This window comes from Sinocyclocheilus grahami, unplaced genomic scaffold, assembly GCF_001515645.1.
Source record: "Sinocyclocheilus grahami isolate Dianchi unplaced genomic scaffold, SAMN03320097.WGS_v1.1 scaffold781.1, whole genome shotgun sequence".
NCBI classification, from domain to species: Eukaryota; Metazoa; Chordata; class Actinopteri; order Cypriniformes; family Cyprinidae; genus Sinocyclocheilus; species Sinocyclocheilus grahami.
The window spans coordinates 708,017-729,110 of record NW_015505960.1 but is presented as its reverse complement, the minus strand read 5'-3'; the positions used below and the strand labels follow the sequence as shown (position 1 = coordinate 729,110).

General features: G+C 36.3%; 2 protein-coding genes across 2 annotated transcripts in view; one reads left to right on the top strand and one right to left on the bottom strand.

Annotated features, from left to right (window-relative positions):
• The window catches only part of LOC107561575 (nuclear pore complex protein Nup88), a 15,509-nt gene extending 14,387 nt beyond the window's left edge, over positions 1 to 1,122 (bottom strand). The window contains exons 1-3 of the mRNA XM_016246047.1: positions 841 to 1,122; positions 584 to 753; positions 365 to 490 (exon numbers count right to left, since the gene is read on the bottom strand). Coding sequence (XP_016101533.1) covers positions 365 to 490; positions 584 to 753; positions 841 to 1,077 — 533 coding nt within the window. The 5' untranslated portion in view covers positions 1,078 to 1,122. The remainder of the gene's footprint in view (positions 1 to 364; positions 491 to 583; positions 754 to 840) is intronic.
• Positions 1,123 to 2,760: 1,638 nt separating this feature from the next.
• The window catches only part of LOC107561583 (vacuolar protein sorting-associated protein 37D-like), a 48,298-nt gene continuing 29,964 nt past the window's right edge, over positions 2,761 to 21,094 (top strand). Inside the window, exon 1 of the mRNA XM_016246055.1 lies at positions 2,761 to 3,114. Within this exon, the coding sequence (XP_016101541.1) occupies positions 2,947 to 3,114 (168 nt within the window). The 5' untranslated portion in view covers positions 2,761 to 2,946. The remainder of the gene's footprint in view (positions 3,115 to 21,094) is intronic.

Here is a 21,094-nt window from a genome sequence, read left to right as displayed (position 1 = left end):
GTTACGAGTCAGACTCTCTAACCATTAGGCCACGACTTCCCCGTGGCTTCCCCGACTTCCCCTTAAATTGAATCTGTTCATCATATAAAGTGGTCAATTAAATGGTTCGATTACTATGGATTTGTTTTATGATGCCTTTATAAACTTCGTCAGATCTTTAAAAGTTTTGGTTGCCTGGACTTTCAATGGAGGAACAGAAACCTCTCGGGTTTCATTACAAATATCTTAATTTGTGTTTCAAAGATTAACCAAAGACTTATTGATTTGGAAAGACACAAGGGTGAGTAAATGATGACAGGATTTTCATTTTTTGGGTGAACTATCCCTTTAACACCTCTGCCAGTCATTTATTTCAGATACCAACCTGATGGTGTTATCGGAGGTCAGAAAAACCAGATGAGGCTCCTCAGTTTCGCTGGGATACCAGGCAGCCTGTCGGAGCGTCACAGAGGGAGAACTAGTGAAGAAACGTTCAGCCACAGGAATCGTCCTGCAAAAAAGGAAACACATAACACTAAAGACCCTGAAGGGCACTACGGTGGAATAACGCCGCTCTCCTGAAGCTGAAGCGTAGCGTACTCACTTGCAGTTGATCTGGACGCGGCCACCCTCGAACTCTGACCTCTTGCCCCAGCGCTGAGGCAGCTCCAGTATCGTCGCTCCCCGCTGACCGATGAGAGCCACATGATACTGCGCGGGGCTGACGAGCACCTGACACACCTCAAACAGCGGCGGGTTGATGCACAGCAGAGTCTGCGGAGAGATGCGGGACATCGCTCGCTATTTACATGTAGTCAGTGAAATAAACATACCGGACAGACGCTATTCAAAGGCACTGACCTGGTATTTAGAAGTGTCTGTGTCGCCGTCGGTGTTCAGCTGTCGCAGGTTTGTGGTGTAAAACACGCTCTCAACACTGTCCCATATGAATAGGTCACCGTTCAGACAAAACGTAAGGTTCTTGGCTATTCTTTTGCTTGTCCCCTGAGGCTCTAAATTAAGCCTCTCTTGTAATTTACTAAAAATATCGTGGTTCTTCAGCGCTTCCCTCCAGCGATCCCCCGCAAACGACGCCATGTTTTCCCGTGTTGTCACAGAATGAAGTCGTCAGAGAAATCCACCAATAGGATCGCGCTACACGACTACAACGTTCCTGTTGCATCCCGGGATTTGTAGTTTATTAAGCGCGTTGTCATTTTAGCCCGTGCTGTAGCACATTGAAAGAAAGAAATAAGAAATATATATAAGCAACTCAGAAAAATTAAATAGCCGTAAATATAGGCTTAGTTTTAAGCTAAATCTATAAGCAAAAGCTCATTTATTTTTATTTCCTCTTTTTAATTTTTGAACTGAAATGTTTTGTCAGACATGTTCTTTGCAGGTTTCAGGCTTATGTTTGGAAAATTTTACTTACACAATTCCGATTTATGTCCAATAATTCCTTCTTTTTCTACTACACTCTAAAAATGCTGGTTGTTTTGACCCAGCGGTTGGGTTACTACCCAGAAGGTTGGGTTAAACATTTAACCCAACCGCTGGGTCAAAACAGCCCAATCGCTGGGTTTGTCCCTATTTTACCCAGCACTGGGTTGTATTTAACCCAGAATTTTTTAGAGTGTACTTCTTAATAAAAAGAATTTTAAAAAATTAAGTTAACAAAAGAGTATAATAAAAATAACATGCCAATTATATTTCACTATTTGTGTGGACAGCATACTTCTTAAAGTTGCAGATTAATTATATAGAAATGTATATTGTTGCAGTGTTCATATTGTTGCTATTGTTTTTTATATTTTATATATTTTTTTCTTAATACATGTAATGTAGCCTACTATTTTTCGTATAGCTGAAGCTTAGGCTATGCTAAAAGCTAAAGATAATTCTTAAATTCTTTCGAAAAACTCAAAATTATATTTATGTTAGACTTATAAACAATATATACATACTATATTTGTCTTTTTGCACAAGAGAAAGAACTCGGCTTATTGCAATTTATTCTTTGTATAAACAACCGTATAATATCTCCACCTTATGCAGCGTTGGGGAAAGTTACTTTTAAAAGTAATGCATTTACAATATTGCGTTACTTCCTAAAAAGTAACCAATCACGTTACTTCGTTACTTTTTATGGAAAGTAATGCACTTTTGCGTGACTTTTTCTTATCTGCCTTGGCCTCGTTTTTCTCTCTTCAGAAAAAATAAAGAAACACAAATGATATGTTTATCAGAAGTCATTTTTGCTTATTATTATGGTTGATCATAGAAGCAAAGACATTGGTTAATTAAATGGAATTAAATACATAAAGGATATTTGTGTTATTTAACATGTTTGCGTCATGTCCTGAGTTTGCATTTGACTGTTTTTCTTCATTTTGAGAAATACTGAATCTGTTTTTGTGCGAGCGAGACGAATAAGTAGGCTACATGTTGAAATTGAGTCTAGAACTACAGTAACATCATGTTCACACAGTTCACACAACGCCTCTGCGCTCCTGATCTCTCTCAACATGGGGACAGGGGAGCTGTCAGTCAATAAATGGGAAAACAAAGTAACTTGCGTTACTTATTTGAAAAAGTAACTCAGATATTGCATCTTCTAAATTAAAAAGTAATGTATTACTTTACTAGTTAGTCTAAAAAAAGTCTAAAAGTCATCTGATCAGGTAAACTCGCGTTACTTGTAACGCGTTACCCCAGCACTGACCGTATGTAACTGATTTCTGTATTTTGTATGTAATGTATGGCACGTTGTCAGTGCTGCGAGTGGCGCCTCCAGGCGGTGGAATGCGGAACTGGAGGAATCTGTAACGTGTCTGTGCCATAGTCTCTGCGTGCATTGTCTTCACAAACAGTCAGTGGTGCGCCTTCATGCCGATGAGAGCTTCTCCAGCACCACTCCCGTGTTCACGTACATCTGGCGCCGAGCGTGAGCAAAATGGAAGTTAAATGGCTGGCAAACGGAGTTGTTTAGTGCGCCTCACGGGGACCGGAATGTCCCAGAAAAGGGACGTGAACTCTTACCCAGATGGGTACCGGGTCCTCAATAGCAGTGAACTACGGGAGCTCCTACAAGATGAAGAAAAAATGAATCAGATCGTGCGACTCAGTGAAGAGGTATTTCTTCGGTGTACACACACAACAGGCTGTTTCTTTGCATGCTTGTCCTTTTTTCTCTGATCAACTGTTGTACTTGTCATTTGAACAAATAGATCAGACTGCTCGTGTGATTTGTGTAGCGTGTTATATATGCATTACACGCCATCACATAACGTTACATCCTGTAACGTTACTCCATACAGCGCTGCAGACCAGTGCACTGCAAAGACTCACATCCTTGATACAATAATGTTTTGTGCAGACGCTATTTCTTAAGGGAACCGTTTCCCAAATATTTACTGTCAACGGTTAAAGTTGTGTGCGTTAAAAGTAGCTAAATAACGAATTAAACTATTTTAGTAATATGCTGCTTCACATTTTGATGTTTAATTTCTCATTACAGTTTTGCCAGCGTACAAAAGTGTTGACAAAAACGCTTTTTTATTTTATCCTCCCTTGATATAAAAATCAGTTTTAATACGCAAGTCTTCGGAATACTTGATTCTGATTGGTCAATCGCACCATACCAGCACTGCATAAAGTGATTTATAGTATAATAAATTACTATTGTTATATCGTTGCAGTGTTCATGTTGTTGCCATATTTTTATTATTAATCTAAATAGTCTATTTTTCACAATAGATGTAATAGGCTATTTTTATTAGCCGAAGCTTTAGGCTTAACTGAAAGCGAAATATAATTATCAAATTCTTCTCGAATATTTCATGTTCAGTTATTTATATATGAATAGTTAATGCCCCCCATCCCCCCATATAGATTGTCTAAGAGTCGCAATAATGAGCGGCTGACTGTATATTATCTCTTAAATATCACTCATTGCATTTCAAGGGTTCATTGTAATGCAGTCAAGTGTTCAAGTTCATTGTATTCTATTCCTATAAATGCATTTGAAATGCATTTTGTGTGGTTGCAATATTTTCTGACTCACCATGTTTAGCCATAAAATCTCTCTCCCAGATGATCTTAAAGGGGTCAAATGATGCGATTTCAATTTTTCCTTTCTCTTTGGAGTGTTACAAGCTCTTGGTGCATAAAGAAGATCTGTAAAGTTGCAAAGACTAAAGTCTCAAATCCAAAGAGATATTCTTTATAAAAGTTAAGTGTTAACCACGCCTACCTAAAACGGCTCGTTCTAACACGCCCCCACATGTCTACCTCACTATCTGGGAAGATTTGCATAACGCTGTACAAATGGACGAAGCGGAGTCCAGCCCGGGGTCGTCACATGTGGTTGCCGCAGGCATCACAATATGGTAAGGGACGTAACATTTCCGTCACACGCTTGAGGAATTCGGCCAATCACAACGCACTGGATAGCTGGCCAATCAGAGCACACCTCGCTTTTTCAGACCGATGAGCTTTGTAAAAATCGACGTGTTTCAGAAAGGCGGGGCATAGAGGAGAAACAATAATGTACAGTATGTGGAAAATAATGTTTTTTTAACCTTAAACTGCATAAACACATTTCATTACACCAAATACACCAAATAATGTTCTTTTTAGCAACATCATATGACTCCTTTAACACATCAAGGTTATATGAGAGCTCCTAAGGTGCATCATTCATTTTCAGCTTAGAAAATCGTTTCTCATTTGGGACTGATCCGGTGTCACTGTAGACTGGGATGTATGACATCTGAGACTTAAATTGCTGTAGCCTGATACCAGATCCCTGCAGGCCTGCAGGAAGCCTGAGCATGCTATTGGAAATCTAAGGATAAATATGTTTGCACTAGGTCATAAATACATCCTCAGTCTTCATAAAATCTGATATACACGTCATATACAGCACATCGTACTCATAAATTGAAGGAATAGTTATTTATGTCACATTAAACTCAACTTTATTTTAATCTGTGGACACACAACAGGAGATGTCCTGGCTGCTCTTTTTAATAGAGTGAAAACGAATGAGGACAGAGGGTGTCAAGCTCAGAAAATGACAAAAACAGCATTGAACCAATCACAAAATCTGCAGAGAAGAAACTCCGAGCTCATGCTTGCACATGTTCAGACTTGCATCACGATTGTTCACGAGGCGACACATGAGAACCATTGGAAACACGACTGACTTCAAATGTATATGACGCATGTAAAGAGAGATTTTCATAACAGAAAGCCACCGTATGGCTTCAGAAGACTTACAATATTGGCATGACGTTTATAGTCATGGTCATTTTCTAGTGCTTTGTGGCCATTTATGGAACTTGACAGCCTCTGTCCCAATTCACTTTCATTGTAAGAAGAAGAAGAAGAGAAGAAGAAGAAGAATGAGTTTTTATTGCCAGGTATGTTTACACATACGAGGAATTTGTTTTCATGACAGAAGCTCCACAGTGTAACAGAATGACAGTGACAGAACAAAAACACAGATAATAAAAAATAGAAAAATAGAGCAAGTAAATAAGGAATAAAAATAACGAGAATGAACGAGCAAAACTCCCGCGGCGAATAGAACGGCTTACAGTTAATGAAGAGCACTTCTAGATCTGAACAGCACATCTTCTTTAACACAGTTACATCTGTACACCACCTCTCATTGATGTAAATGCATGTCCCACCACCGCGTGATTTCGCCGTTGATTCTGCGTTGCGATCTGCTCTGAACAGCTGAAAGCCCGGGAGACTCAACGCACTGTCCGGAATGGCGTCTTTCAGCCAGGTTTCCGTGAAACACAGAGCAGCAGAGTTAGAAAAATCCTTATTTGTCCGGGAGAGCAGAAGAAGTTCGTCCGTTTTGTTGGGTAGAGAGCGGAGGTTCGCCAGATGGATGCTTGGCAATGGCGTTCTGAATCCGCGCTGTCTGAGCTTCACGAGCGCGCCGGCTCGCTTCCCCCGTCTGCGCGTCCTGAAGCGCTTGATCAGCGCCACAGCTCCCCCGACAACAATGTCCAGCAAAACATCAGAATAGTCGAAAACCGGTGAAATATCGGGTGGTGTGTACTTCCGAATGTCCAGCAATTCGTCTCTGGTGAAACTGATTGCAGGGATATAACTAAAGACAGGACAAACTAACAAAAACATAAAAACAACTGCAGAGCACGCCACGGAGGCAGCCATCAGCGTCGGCGCCATTGTGTTTTGTATGTAATAGAGCAGCCAGGACATTCCTTTAAATTTCTCCTTTCGTAATTCACAGAAAGAAAAAAATGTCATACAGGTTTGCAATGGCATGTATAAATTGACATAATCAGTGCTGTTTGACTATTATGTATATGATTTTATAGTAGTTACTGTTATTTTGAATAAGCCTTTTTTTTATATTTTCAGTTTTCATTTTAATTTTAGTTTCAGTTTTATTAATGTTACTTTTTTTGTCAATTTCGTTAGTTTTAGTTTTTATATAATACATTTTTATAATTATTTATAATTAATTATTCATTTTTATGTCAGCTTTAGTAGTTTTAGTACTTCAGATTTAACTTATTTTAGGTAGTTGCCAAGACAATATTTCTATTTGTGTGTGTGTTTTAAGTTTAAATTGAAGTTTTTCATCAAATAAATATATATATATTTTTTTTTTCATCATTATTTTAATTACCAAAAACACTTTTCAGTAGTTTAGTTTTAGGTTAACATTAACAATCCTGGACAGAATTCTATTTTTGAAACTCAGCAGGCCACATTAGATACGTTACAGATGGTAAATATGTTTGTAACAGCAGCAGCATGGTGAAAATCTGAATTATAACTGCAAATACAGATGCAGCCTCTGTAATCTGCATCTTATGGATTGATGGTCTTTATCAATGGCTGTGCACGAGAGTTATGCGCTTGGGTCGTAGAGGTCAAACTCCTAACGACTTGTGATCGGTGAGGCCCATCACTATTCCCATCACAAGCAGGTCAATTCATTAACACACCGAGGTCTCCAAGGGCAACCGCAATGAAAGGGTCACAATGGTCCAGTGCTCTGGATGCAGTTATTGCTCTTGTGCGCGTGAGCGTCAATCCCTAACATGAGATTGTGGTGTTTTTACTAAATGGAAAAGGCTCTGTAATACCCGAGCTGTGCTCTTTCCTATGAATAGCAATGAGACGGCCTTTATGGTTAACTTTATGCGCTCATTATAGATACAGAGGGGAGAGTCAGACATACTCCTTGAATTCATCAGTAACAGCAGTCCTTTGGTCATTCATGGTTTATTGACCAAGCCAAACTATCTTGGACTAAACAGATGGTCTTAATGTACTGTGCTTACGCTGCATGCTTAATGTGTACAGCCATCATTAATCATATGGATTCTTACCTTTGCTGTTTTGTATTGCTTTCATGTTGAAAACAACTACATCTTAAGCTTGGATGTGAAATCTCATTGGCGCAAACTAATGATGGGAATTTGGAAAGAAGCTGTCTGTTTGTCGACCAGTGGCAGACGGGACAAGTGTGGAATTTTTTTTCTATTTTAATTTTTAATTTTAATTTTTTAATTACTATATTTTTTTTAGCATAGCTTAAATATTTTAACAGTTTTATACTTTTAATACAAATTTAAGAAAAATATTAAATTAAATTTATTTAATAATTTTTACCAACTGGTAACTGTTTTTGCCTCCAAAATATGCAATGTGGTGCTTCCACAATATGTATGTAATGTAAAATTATGGAAATTAATGGAAAGCACGGAAAATTAGCTAAATACACTACCAATAAAATGTTTGGGGTATGAAGTATATATATATTTTTTAATTTGATGGTTTTCTTCTGTGAAGATGCATTAAATTGATCAAAATGAACCGTAAATATTTATAAAATTACAAAAGATTTCCATTCCAAATAAATGTTGTTCTTTTGAACTTTCCATTCGTCAAAGAATACTGAAAAAAAATTATGTATCAAGGTTTCCACAAAAATATTAAGCAGCACGACATGTTTTCAACATGGATAATAATAATAAGAAATGTTTCTTGAGCACCAATTCAGCCTATTAGAATGATTTCTGAAGGATCATGTGACACTGAAGACTGGAGTAATGATGCTGAAAATACAGCTTTGCCATCACAGGAATAAATTACATTGTAAAATACAGTGGTGTGAAAAAGTGTTGGCCATGTAGTTTTGGATTTTGTTTTCCCTTAATAATAAAAACCTTCATTTAAAAACTGCATGTTGTGTTTACTTGTGTTATCTTTGACTAATATGTAAATTTATTTGATGATCTGAAACATTGAACTGTGACAAACATGCAAAAAATTAAGAAATCAGGAAGGGGGCCAACACTTTTTCACACCACTGTATATTAAAATGTAAAAAAACATTTAATTTAAATTAAATTATTATATTTCACAATATTACTGTTTTTAAATAATATAAAAAAAAAACATACCGACCCCAAACTTTTGATTAGTGGCGCTTAGCAGTACTAAGTACAAATGCTACTTTAGCCATATTTTTAAAGAATTATGAATAGACACAAGAAATGATTGCATCAGCCATTGTACCAAAGTAGCAATTTGTGAATCAATTGTTCTTTTGAATCTGATCTTTTTACTGAATCGATTCTTAATGATTCATTCACAAGTCTGATTCTCAAGTTCATGATAGTTTTATGATGCTTTAGTGTCATTACAGTGTGTAAATTACACTCCCCATTTATTGGTAGGAAACAGTTTCCTTTTCTTTGAAAGAAAGCCATACGGTTCTAGAAGGACATGAGGGTGAGTAATGACAGAAGTTTAATTTTAGTTTGGGCGCACTATTTCTATAAGGTATTTTCCAGTTTGTGACTAGGCATTTGATGTGTCATATTTGTTTTATGACCATTGTATCATCCAGCCCACATGGTCTCCAGAGGACTTACATCTGCGCAGTGTATAAACAGACATACAGGCAGCTGCAAACGGAAATGGATGGTCTGTGTCAATTCCTGTTTAGGGAAAATGCTCTCTGTAGGTCCAGGAGTTTTACTTTTGCATTAACAGCAAGAGAGAGAGGAAACTGGCAAAGAACAGAGATACTGGAGAAACATGTGCCGAAGACCCTGCTGTTTCCCTCCGCATTCAGAATGTTCATTATCCAACCACAAGTGTGAAAGACGTGCACACCAGCAGGGGCTGGACTTGGACAGTTATTGGCTCTGGGTGACTTATGACACATGCAGTAGACTCAGCAGTATGGAATACTAAGACCCTCAGGACTCGCTCAGATGTTCCTTTAAAATATGCCTAAACTAAAAGTAACTAAAAGATTGATCATAGCCCCGAGAAATGTGAAAGAGCATGTGTCTTAGCTGTCTTTGTGGTATGAAGCGCCACATCCTCGCCAAGATAAGCCACATCCTTTCCTGGAGTTGCAAATGCTCAGATGAATTGGTTTTAGGCGACAGAATGCATGAAGTTTTAAAGAGATGCTCTGGTAGATTTATCAGCTCTGTTCCAAAACTTAGTGAGCTGCCTACCTGCGAAACTACACTGAAAAAAAATGTGGTGTCGCAACAATTTTCACTCAGAAACTCCTAGAAAATGTCACACACATTGAATTAAACGTGAAATGTTGCAATTTGAAGACTGAAATAGTATTTTCTTGTGAAACATAATCGTCTGTTTTATTTACAACTTTGAAAAATATTTTTTTCACATGCTGTCTGAATGACAAGTCTTTAAAAAGCCCTGTATAATTGTTGGCTTCAGGTTCAGTGTCGCATATGTCCTAGTAAAGATATGATTCAATAAAAATATTTGTATGTGTATTTTTATGTTAATTATAGTATGGTTACAAGCAGGGGTGTGAAGTAACGAATTACAAATACTCACGTTACAGTAATTAAGTAGTTTTTATCAGTGATTGTACTTTTTTGAGTAGTTTAAAAATTGTGTACTTATACTTTTACTTGAGTACATTTTAAGTGAGGTATCGGAACTTTTACTCCGCTATTTTCCTCCGTTTGTGGTGGTTACATGCTTATTTTAAATTAAAATTTTATCCATCAACGTGATTGGATAGAGAGTAATAGGTCTCGGGACTTTCGGCAAATCAAATTGTGCATAGAAAACCGCCAACTGTTAATCATGGCTGCTGGAAATGCATTCTTCAAGCATCAATTCAGTCGCATCTTCCTGTAACTTAATATGTTAACGTAAATTTCGGATTTCTGCTTACTAAATGATTTATATATATGCTTGCCTATCTACACGGCCTGAAATTTGGTGTGAGGTTGTGGGTATTGCATACAGTGTTAACTCCCGCAAGTACCACGTTCGGTAAATTCCCACTCGCTTAATACGCGCTCTGAAAAAGTGTGTTGGAAATACACATTGAGGACCAAATCTGCACCTTATTGATGACCCCTGGCGTTATTATACTGCATCTCGTTAATAAATGTTTTTTTTTAAATTATTATTCATTTCATACAATCCGCCTTCAATTAGCAAGTGCACTCGCGCATAAACAATTTTCAAGTTCACCACTTTTTGTTCAGTTCAGTTGTGGATGCTGCAGATTCACCGAGACCGCAGCAGCTCAGCAAACAGAAGTGCGTGTGTGTGTGTGTGTTTTCCTTTGAAAAAGTTTCCCCAGAAATACCTCGCTATTTAATGCATTTTTCCTTACAAATTGTATTATCAGCATAACGATTTGAGTAAATGTGTAAAAGGTATGGCATGAATTTGCCGTCCTTCTAGCTCAATGTGCATTTATGTTAAAATTGTAACATAAATGATCAAGTTTAGTTATTCTTATTTCTTTATTGCAAAACGCTAAAACTGGCACCTTTTTGGAGAGAAATGGGCTCTCATTTTAACCCATATCATGGTGTGTGATGCTGAACTATGAGTTTCTAATGGTGTTTGTATTTGCACTGTTCTAAACATTAATATTTTATGTGCAACAACAGCATGCTGTCTCAGTGGCCTTACACATGATTTTAAATTTATTTTTTCAAACTGTATGACATCTTTTCTCCAACTGAATACTGTTTCCGTGCTGTTTTGATGTATTTTAAAGAGTAGGCAGTCAAAATTAAAACTGCTGGATGATAGATATTCTTCATTCTTTATGACAAATAAGATAATGTGAATTACAGAATGTACAACGTTTTTAAAATGTATCAATTGCGGTGTACAGCGTTTATTATGAGGGGGTAGAATCCACAGCTCAGTACTCACTACTCATGAGTACTTTTAAATAGGCTACTCTTTTACTCAAGTAGTTTTTTGGACAAGTACTTTTACTCTACTCTCACTACATTTTTTGGAAGGTAATTTTACTTGAGTATATTTTTTCAGTACTCTTTCCACCACTGCTTACAAGCTAGTAGCATGCTGATTGAAAACGCGATTATTGTGATGTGTGATGGAATGGAAAGCGTTTAACAAACAATGCATAACTGGTGCATTAAAAAATAAAAGGCAAGTCAACATCCACTAACAAGAAAGAAACTGCAAATAAATTAATTCATTTAAAACTCTAATTAAAGACCCCGTGAAATCAAAATTAAGTGTTTTATGGCTTTTTAATCTATATTTTTTATGTTTGGTAGCTTTGTGGTCATCTGTATAGTGTAGTCCTAAATTCACTTTTAGTAGATATACAAATGTAAAATTTAATTTCTATCTCAGTGTTTCTATTGGTAATCAAAACTAAAACTATTAAAAATGGTTTGTTTTAATTGAAATAAAGCTAAAATACAATAAAACAAAATTTAAAACAATAATCTATATATTAGATGAAAAAATCTAAACTTAAAACTTCAACAAAGATTAGAAATATTGCCTTGGCAAGTAACTAAAATAAAACAAGTTTAAGTTATACTAAAATTACTAAAACAAAAAATTAATTAAATTAAAAAGCTAAATTTGAATATACATATATATATATATATATAAACTAACAAAGATAAAAGCACATCAAATTACTAAAATTTTAACATTAAAATGAAAACCAAAAATATAAAATAATTCAAAATATTAATAAAAACTATAATAGTATAGAAACGATACGAAAATAGCATTGTTCTAAGTAAATTATTAATGACTCGTATTGCATGACACAGACTCTTTGTCCAATCAAATGCTCTGTAGAATAAGTATGCCCCTCCCCCTAATACCACCTGCAACTGGCAATCACGACGTAACTAAAGCCTTTTTGCTATAAAACGGAAGAACCTTTTGATATGTCTTGCCAAACTTTTTAAAAATGGTTTGTTTTAATTGAAATAAAGCTAAAATACAATAAAACAAAATTTAAAACAATAATCTATATATTAGATGAAAAAATCTAAACTTAAAACTTCAACAAAGATTAGAAATATTGCCTTGGCAAGTAACTAAAATAAAACAAGTTTAAGTTATACTAAAATTACTAAAACAAAAAATTAATTAAATTAAAAAGCTAAATTTGAATATACATATATATATATATATATAAACTAACAAAGATAAAAGCACATCAAATTACTAAAATTTTAACATTAAAATGAAAACCAAAAATATAAAATAATTCAAAATATTAATAAAAACTATAATAGTATAGAAACAATACGAAAATAGCATTGTTCTAAGTAAATTATTAATGACTCATATTGCATGACACAGACTCTTTGTCCAATCAAATGCTCTGTAGAATAAGTATGCCCCTCCCCCTAATACCACCTGCAACTGGCAATCACGACGTAACTAAAGCCTTTTTGCTATAAAACGGAAGAACCTTTTGATATGTCTTGCCAAACTTCTTATTTCAAGGGTCCTTAAAGGAACACACCACTATTTTTGAAAATAGGCTCATTTTCCAACTCCCCTAGAGTTAAACAGTTGAGTTTTACCGTTTTCGAATCCATTCAGCCGATCTCCGGGTCTGGCGGTAGCACTTTTAGCTGTAGCTTAGCATAGATAATTGACCGAAGAGTTTCTCTATTTTTCCTATTTAAAACCTGACTCTTCTGTAGTTACATCGTGTACTAAGAACGACAGAAAATGCAAAGTTAAAAGGCCGATATGGCTAGGAACTATACTCTCATTCCGGCGTAATAATCAAGGAACTTTGCTGCCATACCATGGGTGCAGCAGGCGCAATGATATTATGCAGTGCCTGAAAATAGGCTTATTGGAAGTTACCTAGCTGGGGACTATTTTCAGGCGCTGTGTAATATCATTGCGCCTGCTGCAACCATGGTACGGCAGGAAAGTCGTTCCTAGCCATATCGGGCGAGAAAATTCCAACTTTTCATTTTCCGTCAGTCTTCGTACACAATGTAATTACAGAAGAGTCAAGTTTTAAATAGGAAAAATATAGAAACTCTTTGGTCCTTTTTGAGCGAGATGCTAACGGTCTAATCAGATTCAATGATCTATGCTAAGCTACAGCTAAAAGTTCTACCGCCAGACCCGGAGATTGGCTGAATGGATTCGAAAACGGTAAAACTCAACTGTTTAACTCTAGGGGAGTTGGAAAATAAGCCTATTTTCAAAAATAGTGGCGTGTTCCTTTAAAGCGTGACCAAAAAAAGAAAGAGATAAAAGCTGCCGTTGTCCTATTTTTTTGTTTTTAGCAATTCACAAGCAAACTGGCATGTAGCCTAACTAAATCTTCAACAATTATGGATATTTAGCACAGCGTGCTTTGAGATATGTTGTTCTTTTTAAAAGGAAGAGATAAATATTCATGATTTGACCTCCATGTGTAGTTAAAAAAGATTACATGAATACTGAGTCCCGCTGAGCAGTCATAATTGTTAGGCAGAGCATCAGAGTGAGTGTAATTTCTGGGTGTTGAGTGCAAATGGATTAGGTTTTCAGGAGAGATAAGAAGAACTTAGTCTCCGTTGAAGCCACGCTTTGGATTATGAGTGAAAACTATAGGAAAATCTATGACAACCCATATCCAATTCATTATCCAAACCATTTATCATCTTGTCTGGATCCTCAAAATGGCTCTGTAGGAATTTAAACTATCCTTCACTGATCATACCCTAATTATTTAGTGGTCGACAACATCTGTATCGTCTTTAAATAGATTCCGAAATTTTAAGTGGAAAGATAGTGTGCTCTTTGTTTGCTGTAAAACCATGGAAATGCTTGCCTTGTCGAAGTGGGCTGCAGTAATGTGAAACAGTTAATGAAAGCTGAGAGCTTGTAGTCATCCTCTGCTTGGCAGTCATAAAACAAGTAACATCTATCAGACTTAGTTCATGGTGTTAATTGCAGCATATGATTTACCCAAGCAGGCCAGGATACTGGATCTACATCCATTATCAAAAGATCATAGCCTTAACTCTATTCCTAATTCTAACCATAACCAACCCCTAAAACCAGAGACATGCTTGGCCACCGCATCACATTCAAGTGGTCCCGATGTACATACGTAACGTTCATTCTAACACACTTTAGTACTCAAAAGAGCGATATAGTTGTAGGCTAGTAGTTGAACTGAAAAAGAACTGATCATAGAAAAGACATGCTAATGGGGAGAATAGAATGCCTCAGAATGCTGAGATCACAATGCATATTGTACCTCGCATGGCACGGACAAATTCTGGAATGCAAATTTGCATGCTAGATGATTTATAGACTAATAGGACTAATCAAGGTGGTCTATAACACCTGGTGTGAGTTAACCATTAGCATTTCCATTTATCTCAATGGCAGTTATTTGGACGTATGTGGTTTAAAATCTGCTCATGGTTCCTCGGTTCTGCAGCCATGTTGTTTTGAGCCAATTACCCGAGCTATGAAAAATGCTAAACTCTTAAACCTAAAGGTTCTAAAAAGAGTTTTTTTCAGCAGTGCCATAGAAGAACAATATTTGGATTCCCCAAATAACCTTTCAGTGAACAGTTCTTCAAAAAAACATTTTCTTTCTTATTGTGAAGAACATTTTGAAAATCCAAAGAAGCTTTTTCCTCTATAAAGAACCTTTGGTGTAATGAAAAGTTTATGTTAAAGGTTCTTCATTGCACCATCGCTGCCAATAAAGAACCTTTATTTTTAAGAGTGTATATAGCTAAATATTAATGAAAATGATAACACTTGATTGGCTGATAACAAACTGTTCCGAACCCTTAATGGTTGAGTCTTATATGGTGTTTTCACACTTGGCTCGTTTGGAGCATTTCTTCAGTGACCTGGCATGTTTTCTCCCTTAGTTTGGTTTATTTAGGCATATGAGAACAAGGCAATCATGGTCGGATTCGCTCCAAACCAGTTGGACCAAGATCGCCTGAACAAGGTGGTCTCAGCCTGATTTAAAAACTCTGAAACGGTTTGGTTGTGGTGAAAAAACAATCCGACCCCATGGACCAGTGATCCAAGCTGAAACATAATTCATAATGGGAAATGTGTTACATAAAAAGCAGCAGCATCTGATTCTGTTGGGTGAGCACATTGCATATCCAAAGAGTGCCTCTTCATCTTAAAATGTTGTGTAATTGCAGTTCTCTGAAACGGTTGCATTGCAAGAACACTGTCCCCCACAAAACCTTAATTCCCACTCTCTTGTCAATCCATCTTGATGGTTGACATTAACCAGCATAATCCCAGAACATGAACAGGTGCACTCTGACCAATGAGAGGACAGTCTCACTCACACATGTGACTTGCATAAACACATTTTGGTATGTTTCTTGTCCTGTAGATGCTATGAATATTAACTGCCATTTTTAGGCATTTCAAAACGTTTGAAATGCTGCCTTGTAAAAATGGACCAAACAGAACCAAGAAGAAAATGCTAAATTGTAAACATTTAAGTCGCTGTTTCTGGTCTGAAAACACACTTAGTGACTATCCAAGTCCATTTCATGCTTTCAAGAAAGAACTGGGCATAGGTAAAATATCCAATATAATTAAATGTTTATTTGCAAAAATGTAATTTGTCAAAATACAAATACATTTTGAAAGGCCATCCATTAAGAAAAGCTGCATTTTGATTTAAAAAAAAGATATACTAGCAGGGCCTATCCTTTTAAAAATAAAGGATCCGAAAGGAGTTTTTCACAGCATTGCCATAGAAGAACCATTTTTCGTTCCCAAAGAACCTTTCATTCAACCTTTTTTCCCCCACTTACCGCTTTTCCTTTTATACAGTGGAAAGGTTCTGTGGATGTTAAAATTTCTTCATGGAACCACTGATGCCAATAAAGAACTCTTACAGTATTTTTAAGAGTGTATTGGTGCAAAACTTTGATTCCTTTGGGCCCAACCCTAAACCTTGGGCCTAAAATCTTCACCACTAAAAAATTGAATGGCGACAAACTGGGACAGCACAGACATCTCATGTGTTTGCATTTTACTCTTCACGGCTCCATTCGCCATGCAGAACTGATGCGTGTAATTTGCAATCATTTAGCATTATGTGATCAAAAACCTGCTTGATGTTTTCCATCTGCGTTTGATGAGGGATTAGTTCTGAATATTTACATTGCTTAGACTGTATATAATAATCCTTTAATTACATTCATTGTCGCCGTCACCCACTCTCTTGAGGCGTTGATGGAAAGTCCCCATATAAACAGCAATTATGTCGCGAGTTGAATCAAGCAATTGACCTTAAAAAATAAGAGGTTTGAAGTTGTTTCCCAACAAAAATAACCTCACATAACCTTAACTACGTTTTGATCACATATGCTCTTTTGAGTTATTCTAAGCAGCTCAAGTATTCCAGTTTCGTCGTCTTCAGAAGATGGTGGCTTGATCAAAGGGGACTGACGTTCTCACATTCCCCCTTAGCTAGATAGATTCTGTATTAGATGTGCCACCAGTGGGAATATCACCACTGTGTTTGGGGGTCTTGAACAGCATTAAGAAGGAAGGCAAAATGTTCATATTCGTTGAGCGAATGAATCATTAATCCTCTTACATGCTTGACTAAGCACGCTCAGTCTTCGTAATGTTCGCCAAGTTTTGAAATGCATAAAACTGGCAGTTAATATTCATAGCAGCAACAGAAGAAGAAAAATGAAGTTCTGTTATGACCCAAACCTTCACTTACAGTAAAAGTAGGGGTCTGTGGTTTCGACTGATGTCTAGGCCTTTGCGAATGCTTTCCATGAGGACATTGGTTTGGACGTGGCTCTGCTTTTCTCTCCATGGTTAGAGAGTGGTCTTGGGTCATGTCATGCAGGACGGCCAGAGCGGGTAATGGCACTTTTTTTAAGGGACATTAAAAATGTTAAAAAAATTAAAAATGCTTCTGGACAGATTTGTCCAGCAGCCATTCTAGGATTATTTAGTCTTGGGGTTTTACTGTAATTAAGCAACACGTGGTAAACTGAGGCGGTTGGTTAATCGAGCATTGTCTTCATTGCCGCTTGAGGCTGTGTCCCCTTTTCAACGGCAAATCACTGGAAGAATGCTCATTCGCTTTCATCTGGAAATCATCAACTTGCTTTTATAGAAATATAGTTGAATGTCAATATTTAGTGTCTTTAGACAGTTGTGGTGAGTGAGGTCTTTACCTCCGAGATGCTCTGTTGCTGTTTCTGATGCTATCATGTTTTTTATATTTTTCTCTCGTATTACTTGTGGTTGGACCTTGAGCCGTAAGCCTTCCTGTCATAGTCATGGATGAGGCCTTGAGATAAAATCACTACTATAATATGAATTAAGCAGAATCTTAGAAGAACTGGTTATTGATATTCATTTCGCAATTCACAAGCCCTCGATTCGAATGACTACCGAAATTGATTCACTTGTGATTCTTTTGATTGTATTTCAGTTAAAATATACATTTTACTTGTATGAAAGAAAGTCTCTCTCAGCTGCTGCTATAAATTATACAAGGATCATTCTAGTTTATTAGCTAGTAAGAACAAGTTAAAGGATTAGTTCACTTCCAGAATAAAAATGTCCTGATCCCTATTGAAGTCCATTATTTGGAGAAAAATCCTGGAATATTTTCCTCAAAAACCTGAATTTCTTTGCGACTGAAGACAGAAAGACATGAACATCTTGGATGACATGGGGGTGAGTAAATTATCAGGACATTTTTATTCTGGAAGTGCTTAACTAATCCTTTAAGAGGAAAAAGTATATTATAAAAGAAATATTTAAAATCTGTAGTGAAAATCAGGTTTTTTTAATGTTGTTTATTTGTCTATGTGGTGTTTTTAATATGCTTTTAGACAAACCATGTGCCAATCTATTAATCAACACCATTGCTGAGTATTTTCTCCTTAAAACTGTAGTTTCCCAAAGGCTGACCCAGAAATACGGTTTGAAACAGCCCTTGGTTTGCTACGTCACAAACCAATAACCAATCACGTCAAGGGATCGATTCCTATCACTAGCATGCAAAATATACCAATACCAGCACAAAACCAAAAATAAATCAGAGCAAAAAACCCATGAAGCTGTGGTTTAATGTGAATTTAGAACCGCTAACTTGCACTATAACCCCTGGCAACAGTGTAAAAGTAGCCCGGAGTCAGACGCATCTCTCCCGCAACTCCGTCTGCACTTCACACGCGTATGCTTGCGGGTGCGAATTAACAATCACAAACGGCTGCATTCGAATCTTCAAGGCATTTTAGGACACAACATCGTCAAGTAAGTAACTTTAATGAATGTTACAGTATTCACTGTAGTTGTGCGCTAGTAAAAACATAGTTTTATCAGTTATTATCCGTGTATGCCATTGTTTTGCATTTTCTACAGTTCAGTGGATCAGGAGGCGCTGGCTGGTGTGACTGAGTGGAGGCGGGACTAATTAGCATATTCATAGATCCACATATAGTAAATGAGGCAAGGGTGAAGAGGTACATTCAAGCTATTTTAAGGCATGAGAAAATTATTTTCACAAGAAAACACTTTTAAATATGTAATTTTGATGATAAAAGATAAGTTTTAAGGGATATAATATTTGACTACAGGGGGACTTTAAACAAATTAACAGCAGGGCCCAAACTGTGCAGTTAACTTGTTTTTTTTTTTTTAATAGCAGGGCTGGACATTAAGCCTTGACATGTGCTTTTTCCTTCAGACAAGTAAATCAGTCATTCACTTGATACATTTTTTAAAAAGTTACTTGTCCGGGGGAAAAAAAGGTGGTTCTTTTTTTTCCTTTTTTCTTTTTTTATTGGCATAAATGTAATTTATTCTGAAGCAACAGTCTCATCAGTGCTCTATCAGGTATTACTTTAATCAGCATATTTGTGATATTTGCCTTAAATTGATTTCTGTTACACTTTTTAACTTTATGAAGGGCAATATTTTCCTAACCTTTTTCAATGTACATATCACCATTTACGTCAAATTCTTACATTTTATCAATACATTCAGCTAGAATAATAAGACACTATATGGTTGTTACCATTCAAATGAAATCAGTATCAACATCCATCCATCTTTCCACTGCAGAGGAAACACAGAAGCTGCATCGAAAGTGCCATTTAGATGTATTTACTCAGACTGTTTAATGAAGATAAGAGGTTCCATAAATGCATTTATTAAAAATTGCAAATGCATAAACAATGTTATTAGATTATTGTTTAACTTTTTTGACATAAAAATATGAAATGTTGGAAAAATGCAATGATACTTTTAAATATGAATTCAAACCACCGGTAGGTGGGGCCAAGTCACAGTCTTAAAGGGATAGTTCACCAAAAAATTAAAATTTGATGTTTATCTGCTTACCCCCAGGGCATCCAAGATGTAGGTGACTTTGTTTCAGATAAACCTCAAATTTTCATTTTTGGGTGAACTGTCCCTTTAATGAGTGTGTCATTGATTCAACCATTCGTTCAAACGGCTGATTCAATCAATAAATGAAGCAAGTGACTGTCTTTATAAGTGTCTCACTGAATCATTCAGTAACATAACTGTTGTGTGTTGCTCAGAGATGCTGCAGTATGTTTGTTCATGTTTGTTTCTTTGTGTGTGCTGAGCAACAGTCTCATCAGTGCTCTATCAGGTATTACTTTAATCAGCATATTTGTGATATTTGCCTTAAATTGATTTCTGTTACACTTTTTAACTTTATGAAGGGCAATATTTTCCTAACCTTTTTCAATGTACATATCACCATTTACGTCAAATTCTTACATTTTATCAATACATTCAGCTAGAATAATAAGACACTATATGGTTGTTACCATTCAAATGAAATCAGTATCAACATCCATCCATCTTTCCACTGCAGAGGAAACACAGAAGCTGCATCGAAAGTGCCATTTAGATGTATTTACTCAGACTGTTTAATGAAGATAAGAGGTTCCATAAATGCATTTATTAAAAATTGCAAATGCATAAACAATGTTATTAGATTATTGTTTAACTTTTTTGACATAAAAATATGAAATGTTGGAAAAATGCAATGATACTTTTAAATATGAATTCAAACCACCGGTAGGTGGGGCCAAGTCACAGTCTTAAAGGGATAGTTCACCAAAAAATTTTAATTTGATGTTTATCTGCTTACCCCCAGGGCATCCAAGATGTAGGTGACTTTGTTTCAGATAAACATCAAATTTTCATTTTTGGGTGAACTATCCCTTTAATGAGTGTGTCATTGATTCAACCATTCGTTCAAACGGCTGATTCAATCAATAAATGAAGCAAGTGACTGTCTTTATAAGTGTCTCACTGAATCATTCAGTAACAGAACTGTTGTGTGTTGCTCGGAGATGCTGCAGTATGTTTGTTCATGTTTGTTTCTTTGTGTGTGCTGTTGCGCTTATAGTTTTGATTTCTCCATGAGTCAGTCAGGCTGCACGAGCCTCAACTGATGCGACTTTGATACTGTCAATAGGCCTACATTCTCCGTTATCAGTCACCGTTTACACTGAAAGTAATCAAATCAGAATCATTCTCGCCAAAGTTTCGGTGCTGCCCTAGTTATTGTTTGTTATTAACACTTTAGAAGATCAATCAGGTTACTTGTCCGGTCGGGCAAGTAAAATTTTCTTTCTTTTTCAAGCGTTAATTTCGAGCCCTGAATAGATATAATAATGAACACAACCAAAAAAATTAAGTTTGAAGCAAGCTTTCATTTGAATTTCGAGTGCAAAAAAAGAAAAAAAATACCATTTATATATATATATATATATAT